General features: G+C 40.2%; 1 protein-coding gene across 3 annotated transcripts in view; it reads right to left on the bottom strand.

Moving 5' to 3' along the window:
* Positions 1-18,939, bottom strand: part of RASGRF2 (Ras protein specific guanine nucleotide releasing factor 2) — an 89,234-nt gene that overhangs the window by 13,398 nt on the left and 56,897 nt on the right. For 2 of the 3 annotated variants that reach the window (XM_053409212.1, XM_053409210.1), the window contains exons 14-18: positions 18,143-18,391; positions 16,946-17,334; positions 12,582-12,710; positions 10,731-10,820; positions 4,987-5,093 (exon numbers count right to left, since the gene is read on the bottom strand). In XM_053409212.1, coding sequence (XP_053265187.1) covers positions 4,987-5,093; positions 10,731-10,820; positions 12,582-12,710; positions 16,946-17,334; positions 18,143-18,391 — 964 coding nt within the window. The remainder of the gene's footprint in view (positions 1-4,986; positions 5,094-10,730; positions 10,821-12,581; positions 12,711-16,945; positions 17,335-18,142; positions 18,392-18,939) is intronic. The other variant, XM_053409211.1, reaches the window with a different exon arrangement.

Genomic DNA, 18,939 nt, shown 5'->3' with positions numbered 1-18,939 from the left:
GGGGTTGCAGTGCTCAACTCGCTTTATTGGCCGCTTTATTGGTACAGCTTCCGGGTCATGTGGCCAGCATGACTAAGCCTCTTCTGGCGAACCAGAGCAGCGCACGTAAACAGCGTTTACCTTCCCGCTGGAGCGGTACCTATTTATCTACTTGCACTTTGACGTGCTTTCAAACTGCTAGGTTGGCAGGAGCAGGGACCGAGCAATGGGAGCTCACCCTGTCGCAGGGATTCGAACCGCTGACCTTCTGATCGGCAAATCCTAGGCTCTGTGGTTTAACCCACAGCGCCACCCGCGTCCCCGTATATTATGTACATAAGGCCAATTAACACCCCATATTGCTTTAGACCTCTTAAGCATTTCATTTGCCACATAACTGTTTTCAGGCTGGCTTGTGATAGGGTCGTTTAACTTTAATGTGAAAGAAAGGAGGAGGATAAGAAGAAATACTGCTTTGAGGCATAACTAACAACTCTGCCTCATACATATAGAAAAAGTGTGTACATTACAGCTTGTTATATAATACTGTGCCTTGAAGAGGCGAGAAATGCAAAACACCTTTGAGAAGCTCTGCCAGGAGAATTTTAGGAGCACCGTGCTCTCTGGATGCTAAACACCCATATTTATTAGCCCACACCAGGGGCCACCTTGAACAGTATGAGACAACCGATGTATCACCATGGAAACCTACTGTATGTTGAGATAACTGTAACACACACACACACATGCCCCAGCTTTTTAGAGAATGGAAGGAAAAATCTATGAAGAATTAAACATTCGAAATAACAACAGTTATATAAACTTATTGATAATATATACCTGGTGATTATGGCCCCCAGTATCAGGCCATGGCTGCGCCAAGGCAGCAAATATGATGTGAAATGGAAAGCCAAAGGCTTATACAGATTGGTTAATCTCTATGAAAATGATAACTCTCACAGCAGAGCAAATCATGGAAAACATGGAGGGTGCAATGTGAATTGGCTACTTATACATTAAATTGTACTTTTTTTCAAACCCAGCAGTTAAATTCAAAGCACTCAAGTCACTGACTCCTTTTTGAAAAATTATTTCTAAATACGACTGAACATTCTATATAATTCTGTCAATATTGTATAAAATATCGCATGATATTGCCATTGGGGCAACGTTCTGCTACTAAACAACTTTGGAAAACAGACAAAATTCCTTTAAAATCAGTATCAACCTGCATAGCAGAAAACTAATTTAAGCTAATTTATAGATGGCATCTAACACCCTTAAGACATAGTTACGTTTGCTTAACATCTTCACTAGCATGCTGGAGAGGATATAGGGCAACTGGCACAATAATCCGTATGTGCTGGACATGTGAACCAGTACAACTATTCTGGGAACTATTCAGTAAAACTATTCGCTGAAGCAATATTACAAAACAGAATGTATAGTGTAATCCAAGTCTGGGTTTATTAACAATTTTTAAGAAAGATCAACTTACTTTAATATACTTATTATTATTTTTCTGATAGCAACACAACTACTTATAGCACAGAATTGGAAAGGACTTGAACATCTACACATTGCGCAATGGAGACAAAACATATGGACAATTGCCTTATCTGAGAAACTAACAAAAACTAACATGCCTTGAACAATACATCTGAGGTGGATGGTTTTATTGAAGTTTGGTACCCTTTATAAAATACTCAAATGAACACCCTGATGACAGGCCTCCACCAACTTCGCCCATGGACTTATGGCAAAATCTTATACATTAATCTTCTGTTCTGGCACGTGGAGGGTGGGATTGGGGGAAACTTCTTGTTTTGTTTATATTTTGTTGAAAACTAATTTTAAAAAATTACACCCACACCCACATATGAGGAGGGTCGGGGCATTGTAGTAGAAATACATTTTCTAATATAAGGTACCTTTCAGGTTCTTTTATCACATGATTCTAAAATTTCAATTGTGGAATCTATTATTCTACCTTAGAAATAAATTCTAAGTGAATCCTAATCAACTTGTATTAATTAATTCCGTTCAATGTGGCCTGAACTGAAATACATGGGAATAGAGCTGTCCTTGGCTGGCGCTGCAAAAGTCTCTTCTCCACTCCACTTATTTCTGAGCAAAAAGTAGGTATCAGCATTTGTGGAGCCTGCCAGTTTTGTTCCTGTAACAGCAGTTTTTGTCTGTCAAACCTGATTGGATATAATTCGTTTAAATGTACAACTTGTACTAGTGAAATGACTTCATAATTCTCAAAGAGCTTTTACTGTTTGGGCATTTCATAAACTGGTAACGTGTACAGTAACTCTGAACGAGCAATCTATTCAACTGGGATTCTCAGCTAACCATTTTTGCTATTGCTTACAAGAAAAAGAAGAAAAAGAAGAAAAAGAAAAAGAAGAAAAAAGCTCGATAACACGCACCTGACCATAACACGCACATAGTTTTTAGAGGAGGAAAACAAGAAAGAAAAAATGTGAATGAAACAGTGGATGTATCATTTTTGTGCTTCATGCTGCGGCCACAGACATGTGATTTGACGGTGAGTTTGGGGTAGCCCAATGCAAAGATCCTGAGGATCCATGTGGATCCATGCTTTGTAACCACGTTTTTGCACCATTGCAGCCCCAGGCAACAGTGGGTGCGTGATTTTTTTGGTGCAGGCTGTAGCCATGGACATGCTATGTGATCTGATGGTGAATTTGGGGTGACCCAATGCAAAGATCCTGAGGATCCATGTGGATCCATGCTTTGTAACCACGTTTTTGCACCATTGCAGCCCTGTTTTTGCATCAGATCATTGCTATGTGATCTGATGGTGAATTTGGGGTGACCCAATGCAAAGATCCTGAGGATCCATGTGGATCCGTGCTTTGTAACCACGTTTTTGCACCATTGCAGCCCTGTTTTTGCATCAGATCATTGCTATGTGATCTGATGGTGAATTTGGGGTGACCCAATGCAAAGATCCTGAGGATCCATGTGGATCCGTGCTTTGTAACCATGTTTTTGCACCATTGCAGCCCTGTTTTTGCATCAGATCATTGCTATGTGATCTGATGGTGAATTCGGGGTGACTCAATGCAAAGATCCTGAGGATCCATGTGGATCCGTGATTGGAACCACGTTTTAAGTAGGGAGGGAAGGAAAAACATAGAAGGGACAAGGAGCACCGAGAGGGGTGTGCAGAGAAGCAGCTGGCTAAGAATGCAGGAGAGGGGTTTTACCGGAGGGAGGAAAGGAAGGCAAAAGTCCCCCGCCCCCACAAGCCAGCCAGCTCTCTCTCTCCCCCCCCCAACCTGCATGTTGCCTGCGAGTCCCAGACGCACGGAGAGGAATTAGAAGGAAGGACGCTCTGCTTTCCACTCTGCTTGCCTGGAGGGGAGGGGTTTTCTCTGCTCTTTGTTCTGTTTGAGCAAACACAGTAAGGAAACAGAAGCGGGTGGGCAGTAAGACCCTGAGGCAGAATGCAGGAAAGCAGCAGCTTCCTCCTTTCAAGGCTTCCCTTCTCCGGACGATTTGATATTTGCCTGATTTTTGCCTTCACTTGCGCTTGTCAGCTCCAGGGACCACACATTCGCTCAATAACACGCACAGACATTTCCCCTTACTTTTTAGGAGAAAAAATCTGCGTGTAATAGAGGGGAAAATACGGTAATTTGAAGTAATGCATCTACTGTACTTTCCCGTGTATAAGACTAGGTTTAAAAATTATGTTCAAAATTGTGAGTCGTCTTATACACAGATACAATCTTTCCCCATTTTCTCAATTTGGAGTCCCCCAAAATAGGGGGCATTTTATGCATGGGGGTGTGTTATACACGGGAAAATACGGTATTTGCAGTGATAAGCTTGATGCACAGAGGGTCCTGGTGTTAAATCAAATGTTATGCATCCAACATGGAGATTATGGCTATATACTACCTCCAGGTTCGGAGGTAACATGCCTCTGAATACCAGCTGCTGGGAACAACAGCAGGAGTGAGCTCATATCCTGCTTGTGAGCTTCCCATAGGCATTTGTTTAGCCATTGTATGTTGTACTAAACAGGAAACAGGATGCTTTGGTTTCATCCAGCAGGACTCTTCTTTAGTTAGCATAGAAGCCACCCAAACAAACAAACAAACAAACAAACAACCTTCAATGTGACATTTTACAGAGCATGATGGGTTTGAATGGGATCCACTGTAGCCTAATGAGGTAGAGCAATTTTATACCCGTTCCGGCCACAGCCAGAAAGAGGCACTGATATGGAGGTGTTCCATGATTTCTACAGTTAGCCTAATTAAAATGTTACTCTCTGTTATGTAATGCAACAAGGAAGCATTGCTTTCCACATGCAGTAAAGAAATGCTTAAATCACCCATGAGTAACTATGCTGTTCTCTGAAAGAGGGCAAGCCCAAGTACTAGGAGAACAACACAGAGCCATGACTCATGATTATATTTCAATAGCTAATCATAACAGAGGCTTATTTTGCTGATCCAGGCTGCATCTAAACACCTATTTTAAAAAAAACACTCTGAAAATGATCCGGAAAAAAACCGTTGTAAAGCTCACAATGGAAAATTTCATTCAGTTCCAATTTCAGCTCTACAGCACCATCTGGTGTCACAGTGTTATAACGCGTTTATAACTTAAACAAACCTAATGTAGCTGAGTCCCCAGCGCTATATTTTTGGCAACTCTGTGCCTATCTCAGAACTGATCAACAAACCAACCTTTATTAGCTTATTCCCAACAATGCATTCGTTTGAGTAAAACACGACTGTAATGAGAAAAGCAAACCTTGTCCCCTTGTAATTACACCACAGCAATATACAGAAGAACTATTCTAATGAGGCTGCACTGCAAACCTAAATTTTTAATATGACAATTGTGATGCTTAACACAGAGCCCAAATTGGTAATTCCACACTAATGATGTGTTTTTGTGTGTACACACAAACTCTTTGATACAATGGAGATTTTGCTGGGAAAATGTAACAAAAAGTACCTGAGAATGCTTTGAGACCCAGTGGCGAAGGACATTCAGGACACGATTAGTGGCTGCTCGACGTATTATGAACTCCTTATCGCATGTTCGTTCAGAGTTATTAAACCCTGCACAATTTAAAAGGAAAGTTCAAGATGAAATAAATGCTGCTAGATGAAAAGGAAAATCTATGGGAGTAATTCCCCCCCCTCCAACACATAGCCCATTGGCTCAGAGCATATCTTTTGAAAATAACACATTTAAAGGATTTTGAATATTTTGCTTACATATTTATATTATATGAGATGTGTATCTCTGTGTGTATATATATATATATATCTCAAAAAGTCCTAATAGGGAGAAGATTCATACATTTATAAATACATAAAATAAATGCCTGAACCTATTTTGTCCTTTCTTATGTAGTCCTGAGTATCACAGACTCTTCTTCAAATATAAAATATGAATTTCGGGGGAGGGGGGACTGCAAATGGAAGGTACTGTTTTTTGCTGAGTTGAGTGCCACTCATACTTTACAAGGTATATGAGCAGCAATACTTGTGCTGTTTTAATTAATGCATGGAATTCATTGCCTCAAGGTATGGCAATGGACATGATCTTATAGGGAAAGGTAAAGGGACCCCTGACCATTAGGTCCAGTTGTGGACAACTCTGGGGTTGCAGCGCTCATCTTGCTTTACTGGCCGAGGGAGCCAGTGTTTTGTTCACAGACAGCTTCTGGGTCATGTGGCCAGCATGACTAAGCTGCTTCTGGCGAACCAGAGCAGCACACGGAAATGCCATTTATTTTCCCGCTGAAGCGGTACCTATTTATCGTGCTTTCGAACTGCTAGGTTGGCAGGAGCAGGGACCGAGCAATGGGAGCTCACCCCATCGCGGGGAACTTAGATGGCTTTAAAACAGGATTAGACAATTGCACGAAGAATCAGTGTGTATCCACAGATATTAACCATGATAGCTAAACAAAACGCCCGTGTTCAGAGGTGATTTGCCAGTAAATACTTGGGAGGTACAACTGCAGTGAAGGGCTATCAAACCCTAGTGAAGATCTCCTAGAGATATCTGATTGGTTGCTGCGGGAACTAGGATGATAGTGGACCTTTGGTATGATTCAGTATTCTACTGTGACTTAACCCTTAAAATAAATGTGTAATATCAGCACTTACTGGCCTATTAAGGAGACGACTATGCACTGCAGTTTGTTCTGGAACTTATCCGATTATTTTACATTTTTTGGCTGAAATCGAACAATTCCCATAATACATAAGGTATGTCCAAAAATAAGAAGCTGACCATCTCATAACTGTTTGACGACAAATACCTATACCAAAGATATTTGTCTTTGGCAGACCTTCTCTAACTGCCTTTGTTGGCTAACCTAATATAACCTGAGTCAAGTCTTTATTGCATCAGCACATGCACTTTATTAGATGCACAAATTTGAACAAATATTGGCTCCTCTACATGACACGCAGCGTCATTTGACTGACCATGAATAGCTCCCTGTTTTGTCGCAACCTTCCCTTTTCTTTCTATGCACAGTGTTTGACTGCACGGAACAAATGGTCTTGGAAGCTTCTGCATATTTATCTCCCTCTTTGAAGTATGAGGCTGCCTCTCACTAATTAATTCAATATATTTGTTAATTGTCCTTAGCTAAACATTGTCAGCCCCACTTATACTTAGTTACCCTCATTATTCGGCAGTAAGGTTTATCATACTTAATAGCCCCATTGTTTCTGTATTTATCATTGTCTGTTCTGCAGATTCAATTATCTTTTTCCTTGCTCATTTTTGTGTCATTTGCAATTATTATTTATTTTTCTTTGGAACATTTACTAAATGCATTTTTTGCTTGTTCATGGTCTGACTAATTATTTGGGATTGGAAAATAATGATTCTGCAAAATAGACTAAATGCTGTGCATAATTTTTGGTTTCCTTTGCAGCACAGTTTGACTTGCTGTGGTTAGTCACCTGCAGCTATCTGTTTTTTAGAAATCTTTTCACTAGTTGGCCACCTCTTCTGCTTGCTATATATCATATTACATAATGCACAGGTTGAATGGTGGGGTTTCCCAAGTGGACTCTTCTGACATTTAGGCAGTGGAGATTTTGCAATCCTATGATTAACAGCCATCTAAAGAACCATTTACTGTAAAGACAGAATGATGTTATTGTGCTTTTTGCAAAAAAACACCATGAAAATGTTATAAATAAAGAGAGTAGCAAGTATTAAATGTGATAATATCAGGGCTATGCTAATTAGCAACAGCAATCTCAATTAAGTGCAAAAGGATGCATTTTATGAAAAAAACAGTTTAACGATACATTGACATTGATGGTGTCTATATTCATAGTGACTATCATAGGAAACAGATCTTGGAATCGTAGTGGAAAGAACACTGAAAACATCAATTTAGTGTACCCAAGCTTTAGGCAGATTCAGAAAGTAAAGGAACGGAGGAAAAAGCCCCAGCAAATATAAATCTATGTAATGTGTGAACACCATTGCAGAGGAGTAAAGACAGAAACAAATCTGACACTGATGACCCCATACTGATGTGAACAGCTAGGGTGTAGAGAGCTCTAGAATGTACCTTGAAAACAACCAACTTCATTGTGCTCTAAGGCAGCGATGTGAACCCCCCCCCATGCAAATATGAAAGTCAAAGGAAATATGAACTGTGCTTTCAGTAAAACAAAAAAATCAGGCCAAGGATGTCAGCAGAAAAAGACTATCAGCAAGTTTCAAGATTTTAGCCTAGTAATTTTGGCAGCTCAATATACAGTGAATATACTAACATGCAAAGTTTTCAGGATCCTCACCAGTGACTTTGGGCTTATCCACACTTCCTCTTGTTGCACTACTTTCTCCCAGGGAAAACTGCTCTTTAGCGCTTAATTGGAGCAAACGGCAATTAGGTTTTCTGTGGATTGCTGTTTGTTCCTGTTTACAGCTCAAGACTAGGTGTTTCTTGCAGCTTTCTACCACATGCCGAAAGCATCACTGCCCATGCACTGTCTTCCTCTCTTTTGCTCTATTCTCTGACTACAGGCTGCACTAATTAAATTGCAGGATGCAGCTTAATTCAGGAAGGACCCCATGACCTGCCATAGAGGGGCCAGTGGCCTCGGTCCTCCCATTACAATTGAAGATGTATTTATTAACAGGGCGCAGTCTTCTTTCTCTTCCTCCAATAATTACTATTTTAATAGAAGCTTGCTGATTAATAAAAGCTGCATGGTGCAGTTCCCCTTAGTTTGAAGGATAGCATTTGCCTAACCAGTTGATAAAATTGCTAAGCAACAGTTCTCTAGATTCAAAACAGCTCTTGGTTCTGGAACAAAAATAGAAGTCTATTCAAATTGATCACAGAATTCGTGCATATTGAAAAGAAAGAAAAAAAGAAATAATGTTCCCGAGTATAAAATTCAAGGACAGGTTGAAGCACGTTAATTCTCTGCCTATTATTGACACCCCAAACAGTCTAAAGACAAACTTTAGGAAATATGATAAATATGTAAATTTCAAGTAGAAATACACTAGGGAGGAAATGCCAATCCCAATATTTTAATCAATGGGGAATACAGTGGAAAAACACTGCCATGCTTCATTCTAGCAAAAACAGCACATATTGTGCACCAATAAGGTGTGCTAGATGGCAAACATGAGAGGATGCTTTCACCTTTCAAAACTACATATTGAAGAGTTTCATCCTTCTCCCAGTGTTGTAGCAGTAGAACATTTTTTTAGCAGTGTGCAACAACACAAAACAAAACAAATTAAAAACAACAGTAAAAATGTAAACACTACAAGAGCAAAAGAAATACACAATCAACCACGTACCAGCAATCTGCTGGAGCAAATCATTCAGTTACTTGGTTGAAGGCAGATGACTGAAACCCACCTGCACTGTGCTGAGCTCCTCATTCCTCAGCCCTGCCCCTCTCAATAACTGGCAAAGATACTCAGTGCTGGAAAGTGAGGTGAGCCTCACTGCCCTGCCTGTACCACCCTGCCAGCTGAACCTGCCAGTGATATTCTAGGAACCATTTCTAGGCCTTCAGCTTTCATTTGTAAAAGCAAGTCTCTAGTCCTTTCAATGTGGCGATACAAGGAAAAGCATGCAGACTGAATTGGTCTCTACTGAATTGCTATCTAAGAAATAATTTAACTGATGTAAGTGTATTGAATGACCTGCCTTTACAGACTGGCTATTCTACAACTTATTCCTGGCCTGCTTACCACATAATTTCTGGCTACAGGACTGGCACCCATGTACAGCATGAGAACAGTCATGGTTTTCTCAAGAAACTATAGGGCCCATAGATGACGCATGGACAACCAGCAAATTGAACAGGTCAAAGTTTTCAAATATCTTGGCCTTATATTCCAGTCTACAGGATCATGGGGAGCGCACCAGAAATGTGCAAAGAAAAAGCGTCCCAAAGCGCCAAAATTCTGGCACACTTTTTCTACACAAAAGGAGGTAAACATATACCATCAGTCCTGGAAGTGTTCCAAGCTAAACCCCTAGCACAGTTATTGTATGGCGCTCAGATTTGGACAGGCACTCACCCTGGATCTACGGAAGCTGCCCAATCAAAGTTCTTAAGGCCAATTTTCTCTGTTCCACCTGTGTCCCAAACGCATCATTGCGCCTAGAGGCTAATCTTCCCTTGATGGAATTGCGGATTTTGCATAGGACAATTGGCTCCGCCTAAACTTAACCCCCCCCGGTCTAGTGCTGCAAGATTGTCACAAGAGCGCCTGGACTAAAACTGTCTATCAAAAACTTCACTCCTGTGGTTTATCACTACAACAGCTACTCACTTTGGGTTTTAGTAAAGCAAACAGTCTAATTTGTCAGCGCCTAAACGATATTGAGCGTCAGAACAACTTGGCCACAATAAGGAAATTTTGCCCATGGTATGACAATTTTCCACCTACGCATTTTGACTCTCTGGCACCCTATCTGCATAACCTAGCAATTCTAAAATACAGGTGCACTTTTACTTTTGCAAGATTGAATGTCTTGCCCTTGGCTGTACTTGAGGGATGATTCCAACAGATTCCACACAAAAAACGCTTATGTCCCTGTGGAGATGGCCATACCAAATTGATGGCGCATGCCCTTCTGGCTTGCACTCTTTATAAAGACTTGAGGAATGAGGTTATCACCCCTCTTTTATTGTCCACTCTGGGTTGCCCAGTCACTGCCACAGTGTCCTTTCTCTTGGCAGATCAAGATGAGCAGGTGACAGCTAAGGCTGCAAGGTTTTTAGCTGGGGCAATTAGAATAAGATCCACTATTTGACTACTGATTCAAAACCCTAAAATGTTGTTTTATATAATTGACTTTTTATTTCTATTCTTTGTATATCATATTGTTGTTTTATTGCTATGGCCGATGTCTGATGCAAATAAAGATTCATTCATTCATTCATTCACCATGAGCGCAGTGATGAATATTTCAAAGAAGTATTTGTCAATCATTTAGCCTGAAATCCTGTATCTTGTTATGTGGCAGCAAGCCCCATTGAATTCAGTGGGATTTACTTTTGAATTGGTATAGTATTTCTCAGTTAGTTAAGCTTAGTTTTATGCTGCCTTTTGGACCAAAGCCCCCCAGAGCAGCCTGCAAATATTCGATTGCAAATATTGACTGCATTCACTTACTAGTGCTCAGTAATTCAACCCCACCCCCACCCCCCAAAAAATTTTGGTACCAGAAGGCTCACCTGGTGGGCTCCCATGCCCAGCTGCAGCTGTAGCAATAGCAAAAGCAGAAGCAGGGGAAACGGAACAATGACTGTTGTCAGTCACCTGTACTGCAAAGTAAATAACAAAAAATAAAACAACATCAACAGCGAGCATTGTTTTGTAAATGAAAACCACAAGCTTGGATATCTATCTCCATGTATGCTTTTATGGTAGAGGAAAAAACATTGTTTAAGCATGCATATATACAAGCAAACCTTCCTGCTGGAAAAACAAACAGAACATTTTGTGGTTTTGTTTTTGATTCAGCAAAGGCCTCTGCTAACAGAAGAGGAAGGAATATATATTTTGGTCAACTCCCACCTCCTCCTGCCGACTCCCATGCTGTTCCAGAAGGGCAGCCAACCCTCCAGAAGACATTTTTAGGGGGCAGCATTTGGGACAGGGGGCTGGTAAAAATCCCCTCTCCCCACCTGTTGGCAGAGGCACCAGCTGGATCAAAAACATTTCCATGAGAGGAATTTAACTAACAGAATACGAGAATAGGAAGATGGAATATTTAAGGAGGAGTGGGAAATGTGTGCATTATATCTGAAGAATCATGTTAATCAGGCTGAAATGTCAGCAGGGTTAATGTAAGAAGAAGAGGAAGAAGAAGAAGAGTTTGGATTTGATATCCCGCCTTTCACTCCCCTTCAGGAGTCTCAAAGCGGCTAACATTCTCCTTTCCCTTCCTCCCCCACAACAAACACTCTGTGAGGTAAGTGGGGCTGAGAGACTTCAAAGAAGTATGACTGGCCCAAGGTCACCCAGCAGCTGCATGTGGAGGAGCGGAGACGCAAACCCGGTTCCCCAGATTAGGTGACTACCGCTCTTAACCACTACACCACACTGGCTCTCTACACCACACTGTAAATCTTGTTATGTAAATTCATTCACTGTATGAATTCACTGTAAATTCAGCAGTCTAAAGCATTAAATATATAGGGGGAGAGAGAAATATGAACATAAGGGGAAATTAGAATATGAAGTATTAATTGATAAATAATTAGAACCATGGAAGGGGGGGAAGGGAAGTCAGTGATTGAATGTATGGTTATAATCAATGAAATGTGAGACATGGTAATGAAAAATGATTTAAAAAATATATATGAAAAAGCATTTCCATGAGGGGAAGGCGCAATCAGATTCCACGCTCAATTTCTAATCATACTGAACTTCCGCATGGCCTGATTCCCAAGAGAGATGTAAAAATTCTACTATGGATTTGATTAAAAGAGTCAAGGAGAAAGAAGTTACTTCCGGCTCATGCAATGGAAGTGTTGGGTTCAGGACCAAGTTGTCAGTATGTTGCATCCTTTAAGCATCTGTTAGTGGGACACACGATTTACTGGAGTTCTACCAAAAGAATTTCACTCCTGGTTAAGCAATTTATTCACATCCTGTAATGAGTAATTAGAATACCATCTGTACATTTTCAGTGCCACACAAATAGACTTATTTCCCACTAACAGTGATCGGTATCATACATCTCATCACCATACACAGTGCACAATATGTGCCCTCAGTTTGGTTCAGGAAAATCTGTCAGTTATAAGACTCAAGTCAATATTTTTCTCGAACAAATGTACATCTAGTTCAAAATATTGCAGAACATTTCATCGCATCCTAACGCAAATATGCTTTTCGTTCTCTTGCTGCTCAAATGCTAATCATTTGGGATGGCATTATTCACATCTCCTTCTTTTCTTACATTTTGCAGAAAGAACAGAAATAGACAGTGAACAAATTGGTTAGAAATTTATTATCACTACAAGGTCCTTTTGATATAACCATGCAATGTATTAAAGTTTTGCTTTTTTTAACCTTACCCCCTGGCTGTCGATAACGTAGATGTCGTGGAGTCGAAGGAGATCTACACGGGGAGAGCTCAGGAGTATCCACAGTTGAGGCACTTTCTGGGATAGTGCGATCCACTGATACAGATTCCAGAACCGCTGCTTTAAGAAGTATGCACTTTAATATAGAGATAGCGAGTGGTCTTTATAATTCAATCATAAAACATTTCACATATCAGGTATGAAATTATGCTACACCTTCTTAAACTCTAAAAACCAAAAGGTTGTTTTTTCAGTGTGCAGATTCTGAACAAAACAGATGCATTTTAAATGATTTTTTGAAAAAAAATGATTGAAACATTTGGTTTGAAAACAACAAAAACCCACTAATGTATTTAAATTAATGAGACCCTGTATAATGGTTAACTATAAAATCACCTTTAATATAAATATATGGGGAACAAAGTAATCTTGTTCTTAAGATATTGATCATAGGACATTGATCAGCGGGGTCTTCCTTGTTCTGTTCAATGTTGATGAAAGCTCTGCACATGAAAAAAGATGGATTTACATGCACATTTTTCATCACTGAAAATGATAAACAATATGTGTTCATGTGAAGTTCTATGTGCACATTGGGAGCTCCTGGTGTTTGGGATACTAGCACTTACTTCTACCAGCCAACATCATTTTATAGTTCTGTCAGTGAACTTTAGTTTACGCTGCTCGTGTAACATGTTCTGAGACAACCCTTTAGGAAATTCGGGAAATAAGTTTATGCAAGTGCAACACCTGCTCACCTAAATTTAATAGTATTGATAAAATATCAGGGTACTTGACACTGACAGAAACCAATGACACAAGTAACTATAAAGCTTATAAATAAGGGAATAGAGGATACCAATTTAAAACAAAATAGGCTGTGCTATCAATAATGAAGATAGCAGTTTCATGATTTTGCATCTACTCAAACCAATGTCTAGTGGTACGCACTAAATCTCCGAAACAAGGTTAAAGACAGGAAACAAACAATTCAACTATTAGATTCACCAGAATCTAAAACAAACAGCACTGCAGAGTTTATGGATTCAAAAAGAACAACTGAGGTGAAAGAGAGTGAATGGCCACTCTCTGTGTTGTGGTAAGAATTCCATACAGTTCTAGAAGTGGTGACAAATTTATTTAAAATAAAACTGTCAACATCATTTTGGGTTGTTCTTATCTGCAAGACTGCCCTCAGTTCAATGTTGTCCTCACAGGTATTTGCTGTATCAGACCTGTTCAAATGCTGGACTGAAAAGTATTCTCAACTGTTATGTTTTCCGGTTGCCTTTGCTCCCTTTGTTGGTAAACAGAGAGTTTAAATCTGAAGCATAATTTGTCAAACTACATGCAAAACATAATCTCCCAGTGTATTACCCTAATGCTACTACTGAGTTTTTCTCACTTTTGTTGCCAAAATTCTCATAGGATTTGATACGTCTGCTTCAAAAGTCTTTTCTTACTCAAGGCTTGTGCCATACAAAAATCAAAGTTCTTCACCTAAAAACCAGGCAGATTGTATTTAATTATTTTTACATGTATTCACTTTCCTAGTTTCCTTTGTTGGTGAGTGTAATGGTTATGGGGTTGCTCATGCGTAAGTTGCCGCCACTCCTGGGTAGGTGGCCTGGTTAAACCTTTCCTGGCTGGACAGCCCCTCACTTCGTGGCTGCTCAGTCGCTGGCAGAATCCGACAGTGAGCGTTTCTTCAACCTTTTCCAACATAAAAGTTGTTTGACGCCCAGTCTCCTCCTAGCCTCCCTGCGCGGAAGCCTTCTGCGCAGGGTGGGCGTGGGTAGCGGAGGACCTGTGCTCTCTCCACTGGTGTCCAGTGAAGAGTCTCTGAGCCTGCTCTCCGCTTCCCCCATTGGTCCCCCTCCATCCCTGGTGTCGCGCTGATTTTCTTCCCCAACAGGAGACCTGCCTCTCTCCCTACTTGGCCCCTCTCCAGCATCGTCGTGGAGCCCCTCCTCCTCCTCTCGTTCCGATGGCAGTTCCCTGACAGTGAGGGTTGAATTTAATTATGAAGGATAGAATTATCAAACTATATATATGTATCCAATGTACTTCTCTACTGTATCAAACTCTTAATTCCATCTGAGAGCGTCTCTCACTTGTGTTATCAAAATCATCACTGTATCTGATGCTTCTGCCTCAGGGGACACACCTTAACAAAGATTAAGGTTGCATATATTCTGTCTGTCAACCAAGAAAATAAAAATCAGCAGAATAAATCATGGAAATTCATTGTACTTGCATGTCTCTGTTTGTTTTGCATAATTCTGTTTGATTTCGGTGCTTTTCATTTACAGTTAACTTTCCATGTGCCTTATTCTTGATGCATATTCAGGCAAGAAGTCACTAGCTTAGGCATCAGGAATAGCTTACGTCATTTTAATTTATCGTTGTTGTTATTATTAAGTATTATTTTGCTTTTCCATTCTGCATAATGCTCATTGACACTGCTGAGATTATATAACTGGGATTCTGCTGTAGAACTAAATAATTATGTCAACAGAGAACTGAACTACGTGTTTTATCTCAGGCCATACATAGTTATTAGCTAACACAGTAGAATTTATTACATAGGGTACAGTCTACATTTCAATATAGTGGTACCTCGGGTTGAGAACTTAATTCGTTCTGGAGGTCCGTTCTTAATCTGAAACTGTTCTCAACCTGAGGTACCACTTTAGCTAATGAGGGCCTCTTGCTGCCGCTGTGCCGCTGCCACGTGATTTCTGTTCTCATCCTGAAGCAAAGTTCTTAATCCGAGGTACTATTTCTGGCTTAGCGGAGTCTGTAACCTGAAGTGTCTGTAACCTGAGGTACCACTGTACCTATCAAATGAACAGAGACTAGTAGAAAAAGCCAGCTGTAACTGTTATACATAATAACAGATACTAACTTTTGCTGAAAATCTCCTAGGCATTTTTTATCTGCAAATGAGATCTAAACTTGCTTAACTTCTTATTTGCTAGAAGTATTATTTCTGACACCATTCCTTAAGCTTATTTAATTAATGATCAGCTAATTACCACTGACATTATAATTAATGTCAATCTAAAAGATCTCTTGTTAAACAATATATTACTTTCTATAGTGACAAATCCTTTGATGAAGACTGTATTAAGTGTCTCACCAAGGAGCTTTTTTTTTAAAAAAATATCCTTTTCAAGGGAATTATGCTTTCTTCAGTTTTACAGTAATTCTTGTCAGGTTTCTCCAAAGAAATAAAAAGGGGCTATGCTTGGGGGGGGGGGAGAGAAGAATACAACTAATGTAAGTAAAAAACGAAAAGAAAACTGAGGCTGAGAGAAATTTTCATGAGCACCAGTTTCCAGGTTAGAATTTGCACGTTTAACCAGGAGAATCTTTCGTAGAACAGATAAACAAATTACATAAAAACATCAATAGACATGGGTAAGACTAAAAAGCTCCATGTATTTGCCCAATCCCTTTTTAAAGTCATCTAAGGTTGCATTCATGTGGCATTTTATTCCATTTTCCCAACTTTTTCCAAACTGTTGATTTCTGCATTATATCTACGTTTTCACACAACATAAAAATGACTTCCAGAAATATAGCTGAATATTGCACAAGTTTAGTGCTAATTTTCATTTTATTTGTGAATAGATTTTTTTCTGAAAGTTGCACTGAAGAGGGAATTGCAGGTGCAGCTTGTCATGTAAGCTACACCTCCTGGAATTATTTCTTCTATGCAGATCTTAAAGGTGCAGGAGCCCTATAGCTACCCTAGAACAGGACCAGAAATTCCAGCCATGATTTGTTGAAATAATTGGTCAAGGGATCTACACAGATTAAGCGGGGCTTGCATCTTACAGCTCTAGAAAATCCTCTTTCTACATTTCTTGCATTGGTCTTTTAAAGTATAAGGAGAAGAAGAAGAGTTTGGATTTGATATCCCGCTTTATCACTACCCGAAGGAGTCTCAAAGCGGCTAACATTCTCCTTTCCCTTCCTCCCCCACAACAAACACTCTGTGAGGTGAGTGGGGCTGAAAGACTCAAGACAAGTGTGACTAGCCCAAGGTCACCCAGCAGCTGCATGTGGAGGAGTGGAGACGCGAACCCGGTTCACCAGATTACGAGACTACCACTCTTAACCACTACACCACACTGGCTCCCAGTGAAGAAGAAGCAGCATGTGCCAATTTATCCCTCCACTGTTCCTTTCCCATTTGTGCACATAAAGGTGAGAGGATTTCAAGTTGTGCACTCGAGCAGTGGGTGATGCTCAAAACATAAGCATGCCCACCTCCCTTGTACCAGCACACACACATTTCTTTGCAAAATAGCAACCTTTAATTACACAATATATTGTATATATAATACCTCTTCGGATGCTTCTCCTTAGTTTGTTGCAAAGCTCAATACGTGGATTCTCTGAGTTTTCGTCTGCAAAGCCAGGACTTTGTTCTGGAGATGAAGGGCCTTTGCTAAGGTCCAGTGGTACTTTAGATAGCGTGGGTGGTGGTGAAGTGGCAGGGCTGTATGTTGAGGTAGGACTACTGGCAAGAGAGGTCGTAGACAGATCTAAAGCCCCTATCCTAGAATTTAGTGGAGAACTTAGTGACAGTTTTCTGGTTCTGACAGGCGAGGAAGTCCTAGAGAGTGATAGAGGCGGAGGGGAAGAGAATTTGCGGCAAAGGTGTGGTGATTTTGCGTCAGCCAGGTGTTCTCCTCTGTTGTTTTGGTTAGTAGCAAAAAACAATTCCAAAGATCTACGAGAGAAAGGAAAGGCCAGAACGGATTTTGAACAGTGCATGCTAAAAGCTACTCATAAAGGAACACAGGTCACTTGTATTTTGGCACGTACAGGCAACTCCCCATTTACGCATATTTAGAGCATGTGCACATCGCCGCAAACCTGGAAATGGCACGAAAAGGGCAAAAATGGCCCTAAAAGAGCAAGAGAACAGCAAAAATGGTGCGAAAACAGTGTCTAGCAATCCCATGAGCCTTTGCAAGTGGAAACCCAGGAGCCCTTGCATCAAATTTTGTGGAGAGTTGGAATTTGAGGAAGGAGATTTGGAGGAAGCATTTAATTTGTGTGATTTCAACTGGCTGGTGTTCAACCGCATAAAGCTGAAATGGCATGTGTGAATTGTTGGGAGAGTGGGTTATGGGTTTGTTTTGTTCTTGTTTCTATTATGTATTCTGTGCTTTTATTTTTATGCTGTGAACTGCCCTGAGATCTTTAGATGAAAAGCAATATACAAATTAAAGAAATAAATGTGTGTAAGATGCAAGCATAATATTGAAATATGGTTATGCGCATACTGGAAAATAAAAGAGACAAATTCCAAAATAAAACATCTACCATACCAATAGGTATGAAATGACTGGCATTACAAAGTCCAGGATGGATGTTTGAGCCCAGCTGGATTTTATTCCTTCTCCCATGGCCGAAAGAGTAAGCAGTATGTAAGCATAAAAACAAACATATGTAAAATTGTTGTCCAATGCATTTTGCAGGGTTTATTATGACAGGAGATCTCACGAGAACATAATGAGTAGAAAGGAACTCACCTAACAGGGATTGAGGTGAAAGGCCTTTTGTATATATCCGACAGTTTCTCCAAGACAACTGCTGCAGTAGTAAATATGCGATAAGTATGTAGGAAAGTATTAAGGAAATCAATACTGAGAAATCGCAAGTCTGTTAATCTCTCCAAAAGGCGTTCAACGCTTGCATAACGAATCTGGGGCACTTTGCAGGAGTTTAGTGTTTTGCTGAAGCAGATGTCAATGTCATCTTTGTGAAGACGTGCATCAGATCTACATAATATAATTATTTAAAGACTATTATTAAACATCATTTCGTAAGTCGTACTCAGGGTTTTTTGGTTTTTTTTTAAAGATGCTGTCATTTTTTAAAATATAAAAGACAGTCTTTTCTATACCCTTATGCAACTCATACCTATGCAACCAAAAGTTAAATGTGGGATGTGTGGGAAAGCCCCAATGATTATTCTAGCAGAATGCAGTAGGATGTATCCCAAAATCCTTGGGGCTTTTGTATTTCATTTTTAATTTGTATTACTGTACTCCAAGTGGGCTTTATAATCAGGAATAAATGTGCTTGTCACTTTCCAGCCTCCACTACACCATATACGGCCTTTCAGCAGCATTGCAGCTCTACATGGGGCAGTGGAGAGGCTTGCAGTGAAAGGGATCCTGCTGCACAGGGTAGCACAGTGGTACCTTGGTTCTCAAATGCCTTGGTACTCAAACAACTTGGAACCCAAACATTGCAAACCCAGAAGTAAGTGTTCCAGTTTGTGAACTTTTTTCGGAAGCCGAACGTGCTCCATTTTGAGTGTTAC

The sequence above is a fragment of the Podarcis raffonei genome, chromosome 11, assembly GCF_027172205.1.
Source record: "Podarcis raffonei isolate rPodRaf1 chromosome 11, rPodRaf1.pri, whole genome shotgun sequence".
Classification (NCBI taxonomy): domain Eukaryota; kingdom Metazoa; phylum Chordata; class Lepidosauria; order Squamata; family Lacertidae; genus Podarcis; species Podarcis raffonei.
Note: the sequence above shows the minus strand (reverse complement) of the source record. Positions and strands in the feature narration are given on the sequence as shown.